We start from the raw sequence: 21,049 nt of genomic DNA on the forward strand, positions 1-21,049 counted from the left end.
TAGCCAATCTTATCTTTTGACAAGATTATCAATAATTACCCTATTTTATAATGGAATTATTTTATCTTAGTACACATTTAAGTATGTTTAGCTATCAGTTTTTGTCACACCCCTGTTATTAAATTAAAGAAATTCCTTAAATATCTAGTACTATATAAAATACTTTGATAGTGCGATTTTTTGGAGCTGAAATAAATTAAAAACAAATGCTTGCGTCGTGCTTTATAAAATCTCTATCCTTTGAGTGAAAACTGATGCGTGTGCTATGATCATAGGCGTATAGAGGTTAAGATGCAATGTTGTGCAGTCGCTGTGGCTGGAGGACCCTGGTATGGGGCATGGTGGTGGTGCGAACGGCGCGCGAATTCGCTGCACGCATTGCTCCCCCGCCGGCACCTGTCGCCGACACAGCGCCCACATTCTTGTACGGAATTCAATGCGCGTGCGCTCTTTGCCTGTCACCGATCATACACGCACTATGTATTGCACATGCGTGTCCATCAAATCCCCATCAAACACGTATTCTCTCGTTTATGTCAGAAAGAGTATTCATTTTTCAGTATCGTTGAATACATTTCGATTCCTCAGATCCCTGAACGTGACTTTTGCATGAATTTGCATATTCAGTTCAGTGATTTGACAAATCTTATCCTAGAAAAGAATTCACCGTCATTTTTTTAACAACCTCCTTGCCTGCCATGTTGAGATACAATAAGTTAGTTTAAATGTATTTTTATCGTCGTAGAGTTAGTGACTAATTCTTGTCATAATTCATCCATTGTAAGTTATGTAGCAATTATTTTAAAATATTACACCTTCCGTCATGTTCGTATCATTTGTTTTTTTCTTTGTTTGCTGTTTTTAGGTTGTTATAAATTGTATTACGTGTGATGTTTTTGCAATTGAAAGAAACTTTAGGTTTCCCTGGAAGACGTTTATTTATTGCAGTGTTTGCTTTTCATTGACAAACATGATTTATCGCAAAAAGTATTCAAAAAAGTTTTTGTTCTCACAACAAGTTATTAGTTATACATTAAAAATGTTACTCATTATTTTACATCAGCCAGATATCAGAAGCTATTTGTTTTTTTTTAATTTGTATTATTGATATAGAGCCTGTCGGAACGACGTTTTGGGCGTAGAAGTTCTTACGCCTTACCTCTTCATGAACGTGCCGAGACACGTAAGAAGACATCCGCTCCGGGCCTCGATCAACGTGAGATAGAATATGTAGCCGCAGGAGTAGACGGTTCCCAGGATGAACTGCGACGTGGACATAATGATTCCATCATGAAACGTATTCCCGAAGATGCTGAAGCGACCACAGTTCTCGTCGGCGCTGTAGGCTTCCTGGACCAACCAACCATCGCGTTCGTCCGTCTTGCGCAAGGAATTTTGATGCCTTCAATCACCGAAGTCCCAGTGCCCGTTCGATTCATGTTCATCCTGTTAGGTCCGACTGCTGCCGACCTTGACTACCATGAAGTTGGTCGTTCTATTTCAACATTGATGTCGAATCCGTCGTTCCATTCCATCGCCTACAAAGCTGATGATCGTCGCGAACTCCTGTCAGCTATCAATGAATTCTTAGATGATTCTATTGTGCTGCCACCTGGTGACTGGGAAAGGCAGGCTCTGTTGCCTTTCGAGGAACTACGAGCTAAAAGTGAAATGATAAGGCGGCGCAAGCGTGATGCATTGGAACGTAAGAAAGCCGCCGCCGAAGCGGCCTCGCCTCCCTCCGTTGAAAAGCAAACTCTGATTACGATGGAAGCTGGAGAAAAGCAGGAAAAGGAATACGAAGATCCACTTTCTAAGACTGGTCGTATTTTCGGGGGTAAGATAAAGATTAACGTCACTTAAACATAACTCAAATACAATTTCATATTTTAACTTTATGAACCTCATTATATTTTTTTGTATACAGGTGTGATTCGAGATATTAAACGGCGCTATCCATATTACTTGTCTGATTTCCGAGATGCGTTGAACGGACAATGTGCTGCGGCCACAATATTCATGTACTTTGCTGCACTATCGTCGGCCATCACTTTCGGTGGTTTACTCGCCGAAAAGACTAACGGAAAAATCGGAATATCCGAAACTTTGGTAAGTTTTATGTAAAGTATTTACAATTGTATATAAATAAAAACAAAACATTGTGGTTTTAAATCTACATAAAGGAAACAAATAGAGCAACCGATGTTTATCGAAATTGTTAGATGTCAAAAAGATTTACAATACAAAGATTTTCACCTGTAACTTAATTTTTAAATTCTTATCACGATTCAAACTTACTCTTTTGAGTTGTATACAATGTTTTTTATAATTAAATAACGAAATTTATCAAACAATTATATTCACCAATTTATTAATTAGAAACAAACATTTATCTCCAACATCTCCATAAATATAACAAATTCTGTACCGACTTGTCTGTTGTTGTTGTTGATTGCTGAGCATCCGTTGCGCCCTGTGATATTAAACATAAATACATACACACAGATGTTAAATAATACCATTGCTCGGTTTCTATTTATTTATTCAAGACACAAAACAGAAACATGAGGTTGAAATTATAAGTAAATATGAACAAGTACTAAAGTTCCAAATATTCATTCTTTAGTGAAACAAGATGTTTATGTACGACGACTAAATTTTGAAATGATCTGATGATGTCTGATGATTTTGGACATTTTGATAGTATGTTAAACCTTTTTATTTGTTTTTTATATATATATTTTTTTTGTACTAGTAATTAAAGAACAACAACATGATCACGGCCTTGACCCAGAGTAGTAGGCAGAGATTACAGTTCCAATGGGCGTAGTCCTGGAACATCTCACTCTATTTCACATTTTCGGCTGCTTTTAATAATGAACATAAATAATTAATTAAATTATTAACGTGTATTATTTGTTGATACGTAATAATGACTCATGTATGACTTGTAAACGTTCACGGTCCGCCCCCTTTATTTTATATTTGACCGTGACATGGAATTGTCAACCTCAAATGGACACGGAAAGTTGCACCTTTACTCTACAAGGTTTTAATATTAATATGAGTCTTTATGTTTCACGATAACGTTGAAATTCAATTACCTCTATCATCTTGAAATGTTATTTTCAAATACTATAATATGCAAAAGAAAATCTTTACTTAATTTACTACGAGAAAAAAAACAAAGCTCTAGGTAGATGGCGCTAGAGTCGAGAGTGGGCTGTCATTTGCCATCTGTCAAATTGTTGTTCCTTCAGTGGGGACAAAGGCAGGTTGATTAGGATTTAAAATATCCTAATCTCTAATGTAAGCTACGATTTTGTAATAAAATTCTCATTTTATCTTTCGTGTGAAAATAAAATTAAAATCACCTGCCATATTTCTCTTTGAAAATTTACTTTAATAGTAAAATAATGAATATATAATAATGACCAAAATATACGGACTGCTTGTAACCGCTGGACGCGGCTGACATTTGATATTATTTCATTATTATGACCTAGAATATAAAAATAGTACTCAGTATTGCTACTTTAATTGCATAATATATAAGTTGGATACGTAATTCACAACATATCTATTATGCTATGTTTCTAACATTAAAGATTATTGTAATAACAAACTCAACATCATGGTTAAACTATCGTATTAATACCAAGTTGTATTTTAGAATTAAAAAAATCAGACGGTACTTTGTCATTTTAACATTTTTTGATACACAAATAGTTGTCTAGAAATCAATTGATTTCGCTTTTAATGGAATTCATCATATCATACAAATATTTCTAAAACATATCATTAATAGTCAATAATTATTTTATTGATGATGGTTTTGGTCTCAAAAGTACTAATCAATACAGGTTTTCACGTGCGCTGGTGGAGTATTATTCGCTTTGCTGGCTGGCCAACCAATGATGATCACCGGAGCTACTGGTCCTTTGCTACTACTTGACGAATCACTGGCGACGTTCTGCCGATCCTACGGGTTCGAGTTTCTAGCTGCTAGAATGTACTGCGGCATCTGGATGATAGTTATTGCTATTTGCGTGGCTTCCGTTGAAGGTAGCGTGGCTGTTAAGAAGATTACTAGGTATGCTTTTAATTTTAGGTATATAAATTCTAGGTGTGTCAATCAAGTGTTGTTAATTTGAATTTTTAAATTTTCATAGATTCACAGAGGACATATTTGCATTCCTGATATCCCTGATCTTCATCTCGGAGCCAATCACAAACTTGATCAGCTTGTACCGAGCGCATCCCCTCGGTTATGACTACTGCCAACACAGTGCCAACACTACTACGGAACTACCAACTATTGGGAACAATACCCTTAATAGTATGTAATTGATCTCTAATTTGCAATGCAAAAATTTTACTGGTATAGTGATAATACTGAAAAGTTGTTCTAAGTACAATATGACTTTATCGCCTGTCATATTTTATCATATTTATTGAATGTAATATCCGCAGATAATGCAACCCTGCCAGCGGCACCGCAACACATCAAGATTACGCCTCAACCTAACACCGCTCTCTTCTGTACTATGCTCACTCTTTCTACCTTCATCATCGCCTACTACCTTCGTATCTTCCGCAACGGAAAATTCCTCGGTCGCAGTGTAAGTTGTCACAATTTTCACACTTATAAACGAAATTATATCGATAGACGTAGAAGGGGCTATAATTTCGACAGTTCTAGAATTTAACTTCGAGTTTTCATAATTTGTAATTTTAAAACTGATTATCTATCAACTGTAGGCTCGTCGTGCATTGGGAGACTTCGGCGTGCCAATTGCAATCGTCCTGATGGTCGGTGTGTCGGTATTGGTGCCGGTGTGGACGGAGAAGTTGCAAGTACCTGAGGGACTCAGTCCAACTGCGGACCGGTCGTGGCTCGTACCCCTCAACCCTGGCCTGGAAACGATCCCCATCTGGGCAGCCTTTGCCATGGCTTTACCTGCCCTTATGGTTTACATTATCGTGTTCATGGAAACGCATATTGCCGAGTAAGCTTTTATTTACTGATGCGCATATTCAAAACAGGAATATGAGTTTATTCAGAACGTTTTTAATAATTTTAATGAAACTCATCTCCTGTAATTAAACATTTATATGTTTTCTATGAGTATACTCATAATACATTAACTTTGTTATAAATCTCAAGCGTAGCGATGTCAATTTTAGCGAAATATTGAAGCCGAGCGATTTGCTTGCGATTATTTGCGAATTTATTATTGTTGTGTTTTTAAGTAAAGTGCGTCGTGTTATAACTTAAGTCTTGTATTAGGTTGATCATTGACAAACCGGAGCGTCGCTTGAAGAAGGGTAGCGGTTTCCACATGGATATCGTGATAATGTCGGTGGTGAATGCTGTGTGCGGTCTGTTCGGAGCGCCGTGGCAATGCGTCGCTACTGTCCGCTCTGTTAGCCACGTGGCCGCGCTCACCGTCATGTCCACCACACATGCGCCCGGAGACAAGCCCTACATTGTCGAAGTTAAAGGTACCCATAAAATAAATACACATACAATCAATAAAATCTAACATTCTAGCTCTTACAGTTTTATGAGAGATGCTACCTGTTGGTAGATATATGGTCAAAACAAGTTTTGAGTTGGTTTTACTTCATAATAGTAGACTGTTTATTTGTCAGAATAATAAATACCTTGGGTTGGATGAGGTCTTAATATTAAATAAACAGAAAACTTCTGTCCTTTAAAAGCATACAGTGTGCATATTTGTAAAAGTTAGATGAGACGGAAGATATCCTAAAAAAATATAATTATTTTCGTTAAAACCGGTCGTACTGTAATAATTGATATCATATATGATTCAGCAGATTAGAGTATTATCTCAATTGAACAACAATTGAAATATGTGAGGTACATATGAAAGTTACTAACGCCCCTTAGTAACAGTCCGTTCTCTATATATTTATCTATTGTCTCATGTTTCGATATGTTATATTTTCATTTATTATTCCTTTAATAGTATTGACATAAAACTCAATATATTTCTGATTAAATTTTCCTTTCTGTTCTTTGTTATCATTTTTGTATCTTCATATCATTGCTAATATTTTATTAAACACAACAGAGACTTATCAATATCAAATCTTTATTTGGTCCATAGTAAACATATATTGAATATATTTAGAAATAAAGCAGCAATATCAAGACTGTAATGTTATCGTTCGTGTCTTTTTTTTTCTAGAACAACGTTTGACTGGATTGCTGGTTGCGGTACTGTGTGGCGTATCTGTGTTAGCCTCCGGTTGGTTGCGTTTGGTACCAATGGCTGTACTCTTTGGCGTGTTCCTCTACATGGGTATCTCTGCTCTCGGCGGCATTCAGTTCTGGGATCGATGCATCTTGTTGTTCAAGCCCGTTAAGCATCACCCTCAAGTACCATACGTCCGACGTGTAAGTTTAATTTGCTTAACAAATTTAAAAATCAAATTAATTGATAACTGACTATTAACGTTCCGCGGAAAAATACATATCGAATGTCACTGCATATTTCAAAAATGGAATATCCTGTGAAAATAACCCTACAGTCAACGGGATTTAAAAAAAAAAACCTTAGCAATTATTATAAAACCAACGCCTAATGTGATTATAATGTGACGAAGTTCTATTTATAAGAACTGTTCGATACCGTTTCTTTGAATTGAACTTCGTTAAACATGACCACAATTGTGATGTAAATAACATTTCCTTGTAAAAATATTTTTCCATCCTTTTATGGAAAACATTTACAGTATCTAAGTCCGGACTGTTTCCGTCGCTATTTGCAGTAAATTGAACAGTGAGTGGGTGAAGAATTGCATCAGAGAGACCGTAACAGTGTAATAGTCATGCCATTATCTCGGCCCGCGCATTTTACTCTACTGAGATTGAATACATAATAAAATATACATATTTCATAGACATAAAGGTCAAAAAAGTATGTTATTAAATTCCAAATCAGTCTTTTGCTAAATTAATACAAAATAAGCCATAAACTATAAAAATTTGTATCTCTCTCATTGTCTTTGGTAAATAGGAATAAAGTTATATTATCGTGCAACCGTTTCGGCTTTGGAAGCGTACGATATTTCGGACAATGTCACCTCGATTCATGACTTTCAAAGATTATCTTAATTATTTTTTCTGTACTTGTAGTCGCCCGCGACTCAGTCCGCGTGGAGTTAAAAAAACATTACTAGCAGTCTATGTGTTCTTCCAGAATATGTTCTTAATATGTATACCAAATTTCATCGAGATCCGTTCAGTCGTTCTGAAGATACCTTATAACAAACATCCATTCATCTAGACATTTCGCTTCTTTTATATTAGTAAGATTCTTTTTAATATGAAATTTGTATTTATATCATATCTTATTATTTCAGGTACCGACTTTGAAGATGCACTTGTTCACACTGATACAGATCGCTGGCATTAGTCTTCTGTACTTGGTGAAGAGCTCTCAGTATTCACTGGCTCTGCCGTTCTTCCTGGTGATGATGGTGCCGCTGCGAATGGCCCTAACCTACATCTTCACTCCTCTGCAACTCCGAGCTGTAAGTCACGTTATAATGTCAATTATAGGAAATCCAATCCCCAATCTACTATCGAACGTATAAACAAGTGTAAACGGTATCTTTTGTTATTGATTTCTTTCTGACGGAGTTGAAGTTTTATGTTTTAGTTATCTAGATATCCAACCTTAGACAAAACTTTATGATGCTTAATTATTGATGAATGATTGACATAAGGTGTTTAATATTAAATAAGACCTTTCATTCTAAGATTCTACCCATTAATCGCTTTAATGCTTTTAGCCATTTCTTAACATTTATAAAATAATTCTGATGTATTGGTTTTATTTCTAATATAACGCGTTGAATACAAATGTAACACGGTAACATGCGCGACAATTACCTAACATATTACAAGGCAACGAATGCAAAATATTCTATTTTAAAATTAGCGCTAAAAATATCTAAATTTAAATGAAACCTTGACTATAGTCACGTGATTGATCACCTTATATCTCATTTGCAGTTGGACGGCGCCCAGAAAGAAATAGACAAAGACGAGCCAGACTTCTACGAGGAGTCTCCCCTTCCGGGCTAAGCAGCTTCTAACTAAATATTATCAAAAAGTATACTTGTATTAACGTCAAGTATACTTGAAATGATGATAAAGTTAATTAACATATAATTTTAAAGTCATTACCTGTGGCACTATGCTGCCAGGTGATACACACTGTATTAGTATGACACATATTTTATTAGGGATTTGAAAAATAAAATGTAACGGTTCGTCGATCTTTATCTCCTACAAGATATTCTTTCCGATCTTTAAGCTCTTTAAAAATCTATTATTTTACACCCTTATTTCGATAATGTCTCATTTTGATAATTCATATATCTATCTATTTGTTTACGTTTAACGACGTTCTGTTACATTTAATTTTTTACGTAGAACAATATTGAGATTAGAAATTATAAAGACGCGGGACGTATGTTGAGACAATATTTATGGCGAGAACAATATGAGCTCATGTTAAACACAGGGCTATACGCAAAATTGATATTATTCAAATATTAGATAAGTCGTAGATGTAGCTGTTTATGTAGTAGTATCTAAAATTAATATGAATTCACTTCAATCTGTTCCATTACACTTGACATGAGAAACATTTTTTTTTCTTGCAAGTTGCATACAAATTTATATTGAGTCGCAGAAATCAATGTAAATGTGTGATTAATATATGAAAAATACGTAATTATGGTTATTTCTAAATTATTGTTATTGAATTATAGTGATGTATGTTTTAACTTGAAGTAATTTGTTTATAAACATTGTTAATCGTACCCGAGAATGTGCTCAATTGATTTAAATTGTTAATCAAAATTGTTTTAAATCCTACAGAATATTTCACAGAAAGGTTTGTTTTAAAAAGTTACGTTTACAGATACGCTCTGTAATAAAATTACGAGCCAAAGGTTAGGTGCCAAAGAGTTATTTATTAATTTTCAGTACGATTTATTTTTAATTACAAAAAATGCAAACACAATTACGTGGACTGCTGCCTAAGGTCCACGCAAACACGTTGTGTAGCACCTACCTAAGAAATTTATAATATCGACTTGTTTTAATTAATTTTATTCATTTTTATATTAAGTATTCTTTAATTTTCATATTGTTTCACAATAATACAACAAAATGTTACTAAAAACAATTGAGATAAAGGGCCTAAAAATGTCTAATTTTTGCCAAAGTTCTTTTTTGCCTACATATTGTTTAAGTACTTAATTTATTGTATAGTATTATTGAGTTAATTTAATTTTAACTGTATTTGTTGTTAATAATAGGTTAGGTTAGGTTAGTGAGCTACACGAATGTTTGCAAATCACATTCCGGATGGCGAAACGAACATTTTAGTTTCTATTGAGATTAGTATCAATAGTTTAAGTCTTGTTCTAATAACTCTGTCGTTAGTTAAATAAATATGCTAAGATTTTCGGTAATTCCCACGTAGATATTGAAATGTTATACATAAAGATTAATAACTTATTCCAACCTCTCAGTAAATAGTAGTGATAAATGTTATGTTCTACTGCGCGGATTGTTTCCAGCTACATAAGTCATTATTGCTTGTTTATATTTGTCTAAGTACTTAATTTTGGACTAAAAAAAACAATTAATCATTGTATTTATCGTAATTAACTAAGAATTCAGGTGACTTTTGTGCTTTAGCTTGTAAATATTTTTTCTGATGTTTTCAACAAAAATCTATTTAAATGTTTGGTTACTTCATTTATTATTATTACAGTTTAAACATTCCACAGTAGTTTCTCCACTGATTCATCCAAATTAACAAATAACGTCTTAATGTTAAATTTTCACATTCACCTTTACTAAAAATAAATTAACAGTCTTGAAAATATATTCATATGTCATAATTTTTGTGTGCATTCGGAATATCATATAAATTTTTAATCTGTCCATTTAAAATTATAGATGTGACTTTGAGAATAATCGTAGGCTGCCATCTTATTACAATAAAAATAAAAATGCAATTTTAGAGTAAAAATTTTGTTTTAGATATAGAAATCAAATCAATGTTATTATTAATGTAAATGCCGGTTTCGATTGCCGCACTTCTTTTAATATATTGTTGTCTCTGTTTTTTTTTTTAAAGGGTATGAGAAGGATGATAATTTTAGTCATGCAAGTGTCACTACTCATAGCGTACTGCAATATTTCAATTAAAAAACATTGTCTCTATTTATAGTATGATAATCTGAGCCGTTAAGAAAAGTACTCCTATTGTGATTCGTTTTATCTGAAAACATTTAATAGTATATAGTACACAAAGGATCTTGACACTTTTTTGACAATGGCTGGGGGGCGCCAGTGAGCTATCATAATTTAGTTTGATTTGCAGGGTCAGATAACTTTGTTGGTCTATACTTTTTGAACTTTTCAATACAAGACATATTTGACATGTAATTAAAAAAAAGTCATTAATTTGGTACAAACATATCAAATAAATTTTAAGTTTCTTTACAGTGAAATTCCACTGCCATTACTCTTATATTGAAACATATTTTTATCTTTATTACATGAAAAAAAAAGTGAGTAAAAATACTATTTATTCCAGTGTTTTGACAGTGGTAATGCATATTTTACCGGCACTATAATGAAATATCATTGTAATTTATTCAATGGTATTATAATTTCAGTACAAACATTTAAATTAAGTTATATTTAGTATTAAGAACATATTATTTTGATTAGTTGTAAATTTGTTTTTAGTTTATTAAAAAGTCATTGTTGAAAATGTGATCAGTGTACAGTTTAGTTTAGTTAATAGTTACCAAGTCAGATGAATTATTGTGCTATAAACAGATACCTTAATTTATTCTAAGTTCCTTGATTATTTATTGATTTAACATGTTTATTGCAAAGGAGTGGATGAAATGATCCTCTGTATGTTGTTAGTTTCAACATTTATTAAGTGTTTATTAATAATAAATCGATGTGTTTAATAGACTTGTTTTATTTCATTATAATTTACTTGATTTCTCAACTATTATCAACATACAACTTGGTATTTGGTTTACCTTATTTCAAATATTGAAGTTTCGGGAATTTCCTAACATAAAATATCTATCAATATTGTTAACAAATAAATATCGAACCAATTGTAGTTGACAATGAATTTTCCTATAAACAGCGAATCACGTATCTTTATAAGCTTTCCGGATTCTTTCGATGATAGTAACCGATTCCATCCTCACCATCTTGATGAGGAGGATGAGCTTCTGTACTATTTGTGTTTTGAGTCAAAGTTGAATGAATCAATGTAATACAATATTTTTTCAAGTGATTAAAGAAAACCTTAAGGTAAATATCCCCTATATTATCTAGCAAATGATAGGTCACAATTTTTAGTTATCGCAGATAGTTTTTTATAAAATCAAAACGCACAGAAATACTTAATTTTGTAGTCGGTTGATTCGTGACATTAGTTAATAGCGACATTTGACATTTGTTCGATAAATTTATGTCAATGTCTCTTTCAACACAGTATAAAAATAATAAATGACACAAGAATTTATAAAGCGCATCCGCGAACAATCAACTATATGGATTTTATATACTCTTTGGAATACGAGGCTTAATTTATCACTAATGTTAAATTGCTTTTTATAATAAATAAATAATAATAAAGAACATATGTTGTGTTGATAAGAGAACAAAATGTTGTGTAGATAAATTAGTAAGTAGTATACTAATTAATGAACTTTACATAAAAGTAGCTTTTAGAATTTTACATGTTTTATGAAGTCGACAAATCGAAAAAATTATATTCGTTAAAAGAAAATGGTACTGATAATCTACAATTGCGCATGCGCGCAATATACTGCCTCCAGGAAAAGATGAAAAGCGTACTGCGATAAGCGATAGGGACGCCAATACGCAATATCTGGTACTACATCTGTCACGGGGCTGACTTCTCTACGTCTTTATGACGGGAGCTGCGGGCGGCGGGCGGCGGCGGCGGCGCTAAAGAATAGAAACCAGCGGCGATCGATCCGTGAGTTCAGTATTAAATATCATTGTGGTACCGTGAATTTCGTAGCGATTTATACGTATATTGTAATTTATTGTTCTGTATTTATACTTTAATCAATCATATTTAGTAACTGATATACTATACTTCTATCAAAAACATAGGATTTTGGAATTGCGCTTAATGGATTCTTCTTAGGCACGTCTTTCCTTGGATTTACGTTTCGAGCTTGTATTTTTCCTGTCTTTTTTTTAATTCTGCGTCTCAAAGTGTTCGTTTTCGCGTAATATCTCGATAATAGTGATTTATATCAAATACTTGTTACATATTGTCGGCAATATCTTGCAAAATGATTTAATAACAATACAATTATTTGTCGCGGATTTCACGTTACGAATAAAATCAGCCTCATTTTGCTCTTGTATGAAATATCGATTTTTAAGCAATTCCTTTAAATTAAACTATTTTGAGATCTGATGTTAAATAGATGGACTGGTACAAGTTTAGATCTTTATTACAAGGAAAATCTTGCTCATTCATCTTCATAAAATTCTGTGAGCAAGGTTTTACAAAATGGCCATTGCAAAGAATTTCCTAGTTTTATTTTTTTAATATCTATTATTGAAAGTGATAATACACTTCTCTTAATTTAATCATTAGATGATTTTAACTTGGAGCAATATGTTAAATGAAAACTTCAGAAATTCTTATTAGATATTAGGCAAATTTGCTTAAAATCTTTAGCAGAATTATTTCTGGAATATATCACCCTAAGCTTTGGAGATTACAATTTGCAAAGGGTAATAGTCAGTTAAGTTAATCAAAGGGTAATGTTTAGCGTTGAGAAATTTAATTCACTTGAATTTTATAAATTATACAAGTGAATAATATTATTGCATTCTCTGGTTTAGATATTTTAAAACCTTATGCTTCATCAACACATAAGTCAACTTGATAAACATTTAGAATATGTAACAAGTATATCTTTGTAGGAAATAGAATCAATACAGTCGATTCTTTTTTCTACTAACATATTATTCATCTACACAATTCATCAAATTTAATGTAAATCTTATTCTGATATTTAAATTTGGGTTTTTGTTGCTTTATCCTATAAAATATTTCATGGTAGTTCAGTCCTCTGTATACACAAACTCCAAAACGTCCAGATCATTATTTTGGTTGTATATTTAAAGATTTACTGCTCAATTCTTGATATGCATAATGGATAGAGGGTTAAAGCCCATCTGGGCGTGCAGGACGTCAGCTTCTGATGAAGCATCTGAATTGGAGTACTATCTGCAGAAGCAACTTGAAGATGATGTTGCGAGGTAGGTTCAATAGCTACCCTTTGACCTAAATTTGGTACAGGGAGCTAAGTAGCCATGGAAATTGTCCATGTTGAAGAGAAGAACCCGAGAGAAACTTTTTATGGCCAACATATGGCAGCTTTTCCAAGTGGATTTGAGTGGGAATGAAGCTTCGGAATTTTGGAATCTCTAAACCTTGTCTCAACTGAAGAGGACTTGCCAGTGAAACAATGTTATATTTCCTTGCATCTTTTCACTCTTCTACAAATCTGGCAGAGTTTTCTTTATACTGCAGAAATTGTTGAATTGCAGTTTCTATGTATTGCTCTTAGTAATTTCTTCACCCTAAATTTTCAAGATTCTGAAACATCTTCTGAATGAATTAAATGTCTCTGACCCTTTGACCTTTATGGTGGGTACACCTATTTATCTAGGGTCCCCTTGTTAGTGTTGCTACATTTCCTAGGGTGTACATTTATTCATTCACTCCTTTTGTTTATATCTTGCTTTCATATCATGCAGGAAGATAATTTTAGGATTTTAATAGATGCAAAATCTTATTTATTTGCATTAGCAAGGGCAGCAATTAAGACTTTATGGTCAAATTTAGCAATATTTGTAGAAAATGTTATCATGGAGTAGTTTAAATTGTTTACAACCATTTTTATACAGCAGTTTAAGAAATACAGCTATTGTTTAATAGAGAAATGGAAAGTGAAAGAAGAAAATGTGTGATGCCTGACTATGAGTGCTGAATGAGAAGATTGTTTTGTATGTATAGTGAATGTATGAAAATAAGAAGTTAAATTATAATTATACATTAAAGCTTATATGCTTTAATGTGTGGAGTGGAGTTGTAGCTTTTGTGTTGTGCAAATTGGAGATCATTCAGACTTGTTTTTACTAACAGTGTTTATGACTAATCTTATTACTTACTAACCCAATTTTCTTTATTATAGAATATTTGATGAATCAATTTATTCAGACCTTGAACTAAGTTGTGGCAAACAAAAACTACTCACACATACATGTTTACTAAAAGCGCGTACTAATACATTTTATAACACACTGCAAACGATTTTGCATGTCAATGTTAACCAGCGTATCTTTGATGAAATTTATTCATTTGTAAGGTAAGCAAAATAACAATCTGGCTTTGTAGTTGACTGCTTTACATATAGTAGTTAGAGATAAATATCAAGTAGTTCAGCCGACTAGTTTACCGTTAACTACAAAAGCCCACCACCTGAAGATGCATGCAGACAGAAGATATCTTTGCTTACTAACTAGCATGCTGTTCTACTGTTTCTTCAAAAAAAGCTATTGTTGTCTCTTAAACCTGTTGTTATTGTAGATTATTGAGTAGTTAAGCGTACAAAGCAGTGTTGTTAAGTGTTTATTTTATTTTCAGCGATGTTTATACTGAATGCAATATAAAACATCAAGAAGCTGAAATTCTTCAATATCTAAAAGAAAATCTACAATTTGAGAAAAAAGATGCTTATTATTTAAGCAAGGACGATTTACCAGATGAAAATGAAATATTTTTGACACCAAAATGTCTTAGTCCTTTTCCTGAACAAGAATTGAAGGGAAATCCGTTGAGCCCAAACACTGAATTGACTAAAGAGTATTATGCATTAGTGCCAATAGACGGACATACATTTGATCAAGAAATTGGAGAACAAGATGCTTTATCAAATGCATTTCAATCTATGATCAACGCCCAGGCAAAGGAAACTATTAAGCAGCAACTTTCACCACGTAACAAACCTACATCATTGGCTCTTACATCTAGCCATACAACTAAAACTATTCAACATTCCAACAGTTGTGATACTTTTGATTCCAATCGCTTTGAAGATATTTATTATCAAAGCGAAAATGTAGTGAAAAAGACACTGGATGAAACATTTTCTCTTAAAAAATGTAGTATACCCACTGACGAATTGGTCGATAATTTGAACAATGATTTGAAAACACTGAGCAATGGTGAATCAGTGGTTGATAAAACAATAGAACCATCTTACACGCCAGACAGTTTGATAACTGACGAACCTAGTTCATCATCAGATTATTTATCTGCGACTTACACTTGTCCACCGGGAATATATTCTTCCATTTGCCAACCTCTGAATAATATCGGAGATTCCTTTACAAAAATGGATAGCACGTTTACACCATCAGATTCTGGTGTAGAGAATGGACTACTAGAAAGCCAAAGTAGTCATCGTGATATCACGTTGACTGATTTATCTTTAACGGAAAGTGCCATACAAGACTCTTCGTCTGATGACTTAAAGCAAATGTTAAGTTCGTCAAATCCAACCGATGACAACAATGTGTCAAAATATAAATATGCTAGTGGCCAGTCAGACAAGGGGTCTTTAAGTAGTACATCTACTGAAACTAGTAGTGGACAAGTTGCGTATCGACAGACTGAGGAGAGGTCGTCGGTACGAGCAATGGATCTTCAATCATCGAAAGAAGAAAAACAACGACAAAATGAGGAGATCGTTAATTTGGAATCATCCTCTGTATCATCTGAAACTGGATCTTGGGAATCGATATTTCCACCAAAGATAGGCGAAAAGGCAATATGCGAGCAGTTTATATCTGAAGAAAGACAATCTAACAATCAGAATACTGTGACAAAAATCACTGATTTTATGGAAAATAATTCCCAAAGCTTGGTACAAAAAATACAAGTTCAATCTGGTTCCTGTTTCATAGATGCTGCTAGCTTACAGGATGAAGATGAGACTATAGGAATTGAAGAAAATCTAAAATATTATGACAATTACAAAAAGAGAGACATTGAGAAATCTGACTCTCTTCTACCGGTTCTAAGCGAAACACCATCCAGCAGTCAAATTGAGACTGGTAAAAATGGTCTGTGTGATGGCACTGATGATTATACCAAGCCACAACCCAAAGCAGATTCAAATGAAATTGTCGAAATGAAATCACTTGAAGAAAACCATAAAAATACCTCTTCTCTTACAAATGATTTTAAACAACATTTTGATGCTTCAAATGATTTTGGAAAAACATCTGATACCCCACATAATTCAATAAATGTTTCACATCCATTACAAGAGAAAAAGGCAACCAACGATGAAAAAATAAACAATGATGAAAATAATTCAACAATAGATAATATACCAGTGGCTCAAGAAAAATCTAGTCATACATTTTACATTGATTTCTCCAGTTTACCTGATTCAAACCCTACCGAGGACACCAAAACTGTTGAAACCCAGTCAGAGAAAAAAAATATGTTTTCAATGTTTATTGATTTGGGAGAAAAATCAAAGTTGAAGAAAATACCTGCAAGACTTTCATCTCTATTTCCCCCAAGGAAAAATACGAAGGAAAAATCATTGATTGAACAAACAAGCACAGCATCATTTGAAAGTTGCGAGATGTTGTGCAAGGATACTTCTTTGACTATTTCTGAAATTGTTGCTATACATAACCAAATGGAATCCGAAAAGCAAACAGCTTTTGTTCAAAAATCCGAGCCCTCGGCGGAGGCAAATTACAATCCTGACGAGATGGCTTCAGAAAGTGTTGTCAAGGAAGTGAAAAATGTTCAGGATCATTCAGACCTGTTTGTGAAGCTCTCCGATTTAGACAAACCTCCGATGAAAACCGATTTTACTCGGATCTTACAAAGAAAAAGTGAAGGATTGGATGTACGGATGACTAGATCGATACCAGAGAATAACTGGCGCGTTAGTCACACGTCTACATATAGATCAACAGAAATAGTTAGCTCTTTCCACTCTGAGAATGCATTGAGCTTGAATCGTTTATTCCCTCATTTGAAAGATCAATTGATTAGTAGGAGTATGCCTGGATCCCAAGGACCTCTTAACTATTCCAACAACGCAGTGGCTTGTAGTGATTGGGAGGATGAACTGACACCATATGCAACCAATGAACAAACAACTGTTGCTGTAACAACTGGTAAGCTTATTTCTAAATATAATTTAAAACACCTTTAAATTTAATTTGATTAAAAGTATTTCCATCCATATAACAAGGAATACTATTACATTACATATTATATAACTGTTTTTAATGAATTTAAAAAAATAAAAAAAAAAGTTTCAGTGACAGAAACCTGTACATCTATATCCGCGGAGGAATTGGGTAAATTGTATGAATTGATGGCGTCCTGTCAATCACCATTAGGACAAGATTTACTGAGGATGTTTATTGAGGAAATAGCACCTGATGTTATTGTTGAATGCAGTGGAAGGCGAATCAAGGCACATAAATGCATCTTAATATCTAGGTAAGAGGTTTATAACACCGCATTCAATTTATACTTTCAAATTTCTTACAAAAATTTTCTTAGTGTGAAATAATGTTTGTTTTACTTATTATAACTTATGATTTTTTTCAAGATGTCAATATTTTGCTGGGATCTTAAGTGGCAGTCGGATTGAAGCCACAGGCAATGTTATTGTTATGCCACCGTAAGTACATAAATAGTTGTTGTATGTACAAATAGGAGCAAATAAATGATTCCTTTCGTTTTCCAGATTCTCTCAAGAAGTATTCTTATTCGTTCTTTGCTACATTTATTCCGGGATATCGGTGATACCAAGTACAATGAATATTGTTGAACTTGTAACACTTAGCGATATGCTACGCCTGGAAGGGCTGAAAGAAGTAATAATGCTTTATCTGAAAACAAAATATTGTCATCACTTCCATAGCGTAAGTTTCAGATATAATAATTAATAAACTTATTAATAATTATTAAACTTTTATTTTTTTTTCACCTTTATAAGAAGATGAAAAAAAAAACATATTATAAAGTGTGTTCTCTTCCAGCCTTGTGAAGTTTGTATTGCGGGTATACTTGAAAGTTTCCATCTCTCATCGATGTATTCGCTGGATGATCTATATCATAAATGTCTGAAATGGATCACAAGATTTTTCCCTCTTGTGTGGCCAACGAAAGCATTTTCATCTATGAATGATTACTTGGTGGAGAAATGTGTCAGAGCTTTGTTGGAACACATCTCAATTGAAACCTTCCATGGTATAGTGTTTGGATTAGGTGTTACAAGTATGTGTTGTTTTTTTTATGTGTATGTCATATGTTTCCTCTATGGTGGGAATTTTTTGCTGATAAAGTAATAAATATACTAAAGCCATATTTTTATTTCAAGTGGCTGCGCTGCAAAGCAGAAAATGGACTAAGAACTTGGAGCGGCACTGCTACCGTGTGATGGAAACTGCTATCAGATATGCTGCGAACAACCTCGAGATTCTAATGAGGGAGTTGGCACCTTTATCAGCCGATGCCCATAGCTCGGCCAAACGTTCACTAGAGAAGTGCATGAAGAGTGCTATCGAAAGGGCGCCGGGAGAGGAACTTTGCCGCACATACGTTTTGTTGGGTGACTTGATTGAGAAGCAAGGAGACAGCGGCGCACTTTATGAACAGAGATTCGAACCTCGAACGATCCTGTATGTTTATGGCAACTACTGGCAACACTGCTGTGAAATCGCTCTGGCATACGCATCACCGCGATTGACTCGAACTCAAGCGTATAAAGACTTGCCCTACGAAGTCAAACGAAAGTTGCGTTTGCTTAGTCCGCAAGAAGCTCTGAGTCCCATTGGACCGGTGAGGAATAGAGACATCTATTCAAACCCGAGAAGCGTCCGACCTCAACTGGCCATTCCACAGTCGACGGCACTATCCAAATTGAATGCCAACAAAACGGTGGAAACTAAAAAGTCACCTACCACCAGCACATCAGCTGTGCGCACAACTAAAGCCCAAGAGCAAAGGACAAAGTTCAACATATTAAAGAAGAAACTGACTGAGGAACGTGATAATAATATTAGAGGCGCTGTACCTCGTCAAAACTTGTCCCCCAAGAGGCGATCCAGATCAATGGAGAAAAATGCGAAAACTGACAAGAAAGTTCCTTCTCAAGGAGCAGCTGCACAAAATAATTCTTCGGGAAACTCCAGCCCTAATGATTCCTCAAAAGGGAAATGGTCGTCACGCAGCAATGTGGCCGGAACATCGCGCCCGAAGACTGCTGATCCCGCACCTGAACCTGCTAATGACAACAACATGTATGCAACGTACACAAAATCGTCTCGCACTAAGAAAGAACCTGGCGAACGTAAGTTTCCTTTCTTCATATTCTTCATAAAGATAATCATATTGTCTTTAACACTAATTATGTATTTTAAAACAATAAATATTTTCTACACAGGTACACTCCCACAAACTAAGCTGCCGACGTATAAGTATTCGTCGATTTCAAATAGACATCACGATGGCTCTGAAAATATGCCCAGTACATCAACCGCAAGAGCTTTGCCTGCTGCATCGTCATCGAACACTGCACAGCAGAAACACGATGAACCTGCGAAGAAAACGAGCGGTCTGATAAAACCGCGCCCTAACAACCAACTGATGAAAGAGAAATCTGGTTCATTGAAGATTCACCATTCTGAGACACGTATATTCTGTACCTCACCGCTGAGGGGATCATCTGCTCAGATGCACAGAGAGATGGCCGGTCCTTCCAGCCGACTTGTTCCTTTCACCGTATCGGTACCGAAATGCGAGCACCACGTGAACCGCTCAGACAAGGCTGTTGCCCTTTACAACAGACCTTCAGCAACAAAAACTCAGACTGTACATAAGGTGAGTGGATCCCTCACTAAAGCGACTAAATCCAGCCAAGCTAAAGCTGTCACTAAAGTAACCAATGATGGAAATGGAACAGCTAAAGTTTCAAAGCAACCAGTGAAAGCCAACAATAGACAGGCTGTACCTCGCACCGAGCGACCTCTGAAGAACCGGTCACGCACCTGGTCAAAAGACGAGCCTAAAGATGATTCTGACGATCAACATGCATTCCACGATGACCATTAAATATATTTACTTATTTTACCTCGTCTTGTAGCTGTTTTATGTGTATATGTGTCTATATTATGTATATTATAAGATTAATGTCTATACGAATATAATCAACAGTTATTTGAAAATTAGATGAATACTAACATCTTATTGGTAATTACGATTTATCATAACTTATTTCAATATCAAGAAATTTAGAATTTTAAATTAATTGGTGTTACATCGATGTTTATATATCAAATAATCATGACTTAAATTAGACTCTCTCCTACGGCTTAAAGTTTAAACTTAAGGAATAGCTTTCTAAGTCCCATCTGTCTATAAACCTCCACTCGTATCAAATTCTTAATGTTATCGATAGATTATGAAATAGTAATGAGCTTTGCAATTATTATTAGCGCCTATTATGATGGCTTAAAACGATTTGATCGTATTTTATTTACTATCGATGTGCTAAAATTTTGAAATAATATTTTTTTTTAATTTGCCAATTATTGTAAAATAGTTAAAATCTCATATTTTCCACTGTATATTGTAAGTTGTATTATGGATAAAGTTATTATTTATTTTTTATTTATTTACGTTTATATAGTAAGTAAGTAAGTAAGTTTAGTTTATTATGATTTGATAGATATTATTTTAATTAGTTTTAAAGAGAGAATTATTTTTATTAATTTTTAATGACATAATAATCGATTTATATTCGAGGAAATAAAGTATTAAAAATAACACACATCCTTTATAAATAAGTGAAAGTTTAA

General features: G+C 34.0%; 2 protein-coding genes across 5 annotated transcripts in view; both read left to right on the top strand.

Annotated features, from left to right (window-relative positions):
* Positions 1-11,027, top strand: part of Ae2 (anion exchange protein Ae2) — a 45,569-nt gene extending 34,542 nt beyond the window's left edge. The window contains exons 9-19 of one of the 2 annotated variants that reach the window (XM_013306785.1): positions 308-424; positions 1,114-1,837; positions 1,928-2,109; positions 3,864-4,093; positions 4,173-4,339; positions 4,474-4,622; positions 4,762-5,009; positions 5,291-5,505; positions 6,216-6,424; positions 7,393-7,563; positions 8,048-11,027. In XM_013306785.1, coding sequence (XP_013162239.1) covers positions 308-424; positions 1,114-1,837; positions 1,928-2,109; positions 3,864-4,093; positions 4,173-4,339; positions 4,474-4,622; positions 4,762-5,009; positions 5,291-5,505; positions 6,216-6,424; positions 7,393-7,563; positions 8,048-8,119 — 2,484 coding nt within the window. In that variant the 3' untranslated portion in view covers positions 8,120-11,027. The remainder of the gene's footprint in view (positions 1-307; positions 425-1,113; positions 1,838-1,927; positions 2,110-3,863; positions 4,094-4,172; positions 4,340-4,473; positions 4,623-4,761; positions 5,010-5,290; positions 5,506-6,215; positions 6,425-7,392; positions 7,564-8,047) is intronic. The other variant, XM_013306786.1, reaches the window with a different exon arrangement.
* Positions 11,028-12,166: 1,139 nt separating this feature from the next.
* On the top strand, positions 12,167-20,826 carry LOC106113791 (uncharacterized). 3 transcript variants are annotated; one of them, XM_013306754.1, is made up of 9 exons: positions 12,167-13,402; positions 14,341-14,514; positions 14,793-17,353; positions 17,495-17,684; positions 17,797-17,868; positions 17,935-18,112; positions 18,230-18,467; positions 18,571-19,542; positions 19,636-20,826. In XM_013306754.1, exons 1-9 carry the CDS (start codon positions 13,296-13,298, stop codon positions 20,301-20,303), a joined length of 5,160 nt encoding a protein of 1,719 aa, XP_013162208.1. In that variant the 5' UTR covers positions 12,167-13,295; the 3' UTR covers positions 20,304-20,826. The 3 variants fall into 3 exon arrangements, with proteins under 3 accessions (XP_013162208.1, XP_013162209.1, XP_013162210.1); XM_013306755.1 differs by having other exon boundaries at positions 17,501-17,684; XM_013306756.1 differs by lacking the exon at positions 14,341-14,514 and having other exon boundaries at positions 19,636-20,825.
* Positions 20,827-21,049: the final 223 nt, after the last annotated feature.

The sequence above is a fragment of the Papilio xuthus genome, unplaced genomic scaffold (assembly GCF_000836235.2).
Source record: "Papilio xuthus unplaced genomic scaffold, Pxut_1.1 DF828177.1, whole genome shotgun sequence".
NCBI classification, from domain to species: Eukaryota; Metazoa; Arthropoda; class Insecta; order Lepidoptera; family Papilionidae; genus Papilio; species Papilio xuthus.

Coding starts and splice junctions, on each gene's coding strand:
- LOC106113791 (XM_013306754.1), top strand. CDS start 13,296: ATGGATAGAGGGTTAAAGCCCATCTGGGCGTGCAGGACGTCAGCTTCT. Junction 17,354..17,494: donor AACTGTTGCTGTAACAACTG/GTAAGCTTATTT, acceptor TAAAAAAAAAAG/TTTCAGTGACAGAAACCTGT. Junction 18,468..18,570: donor GTTTGGATTAGGTGTTACAA/GTATGTGTTGTT, acceptor TTTTATTTCAAG/TGGCTGCGCTGCAAAGCAGA.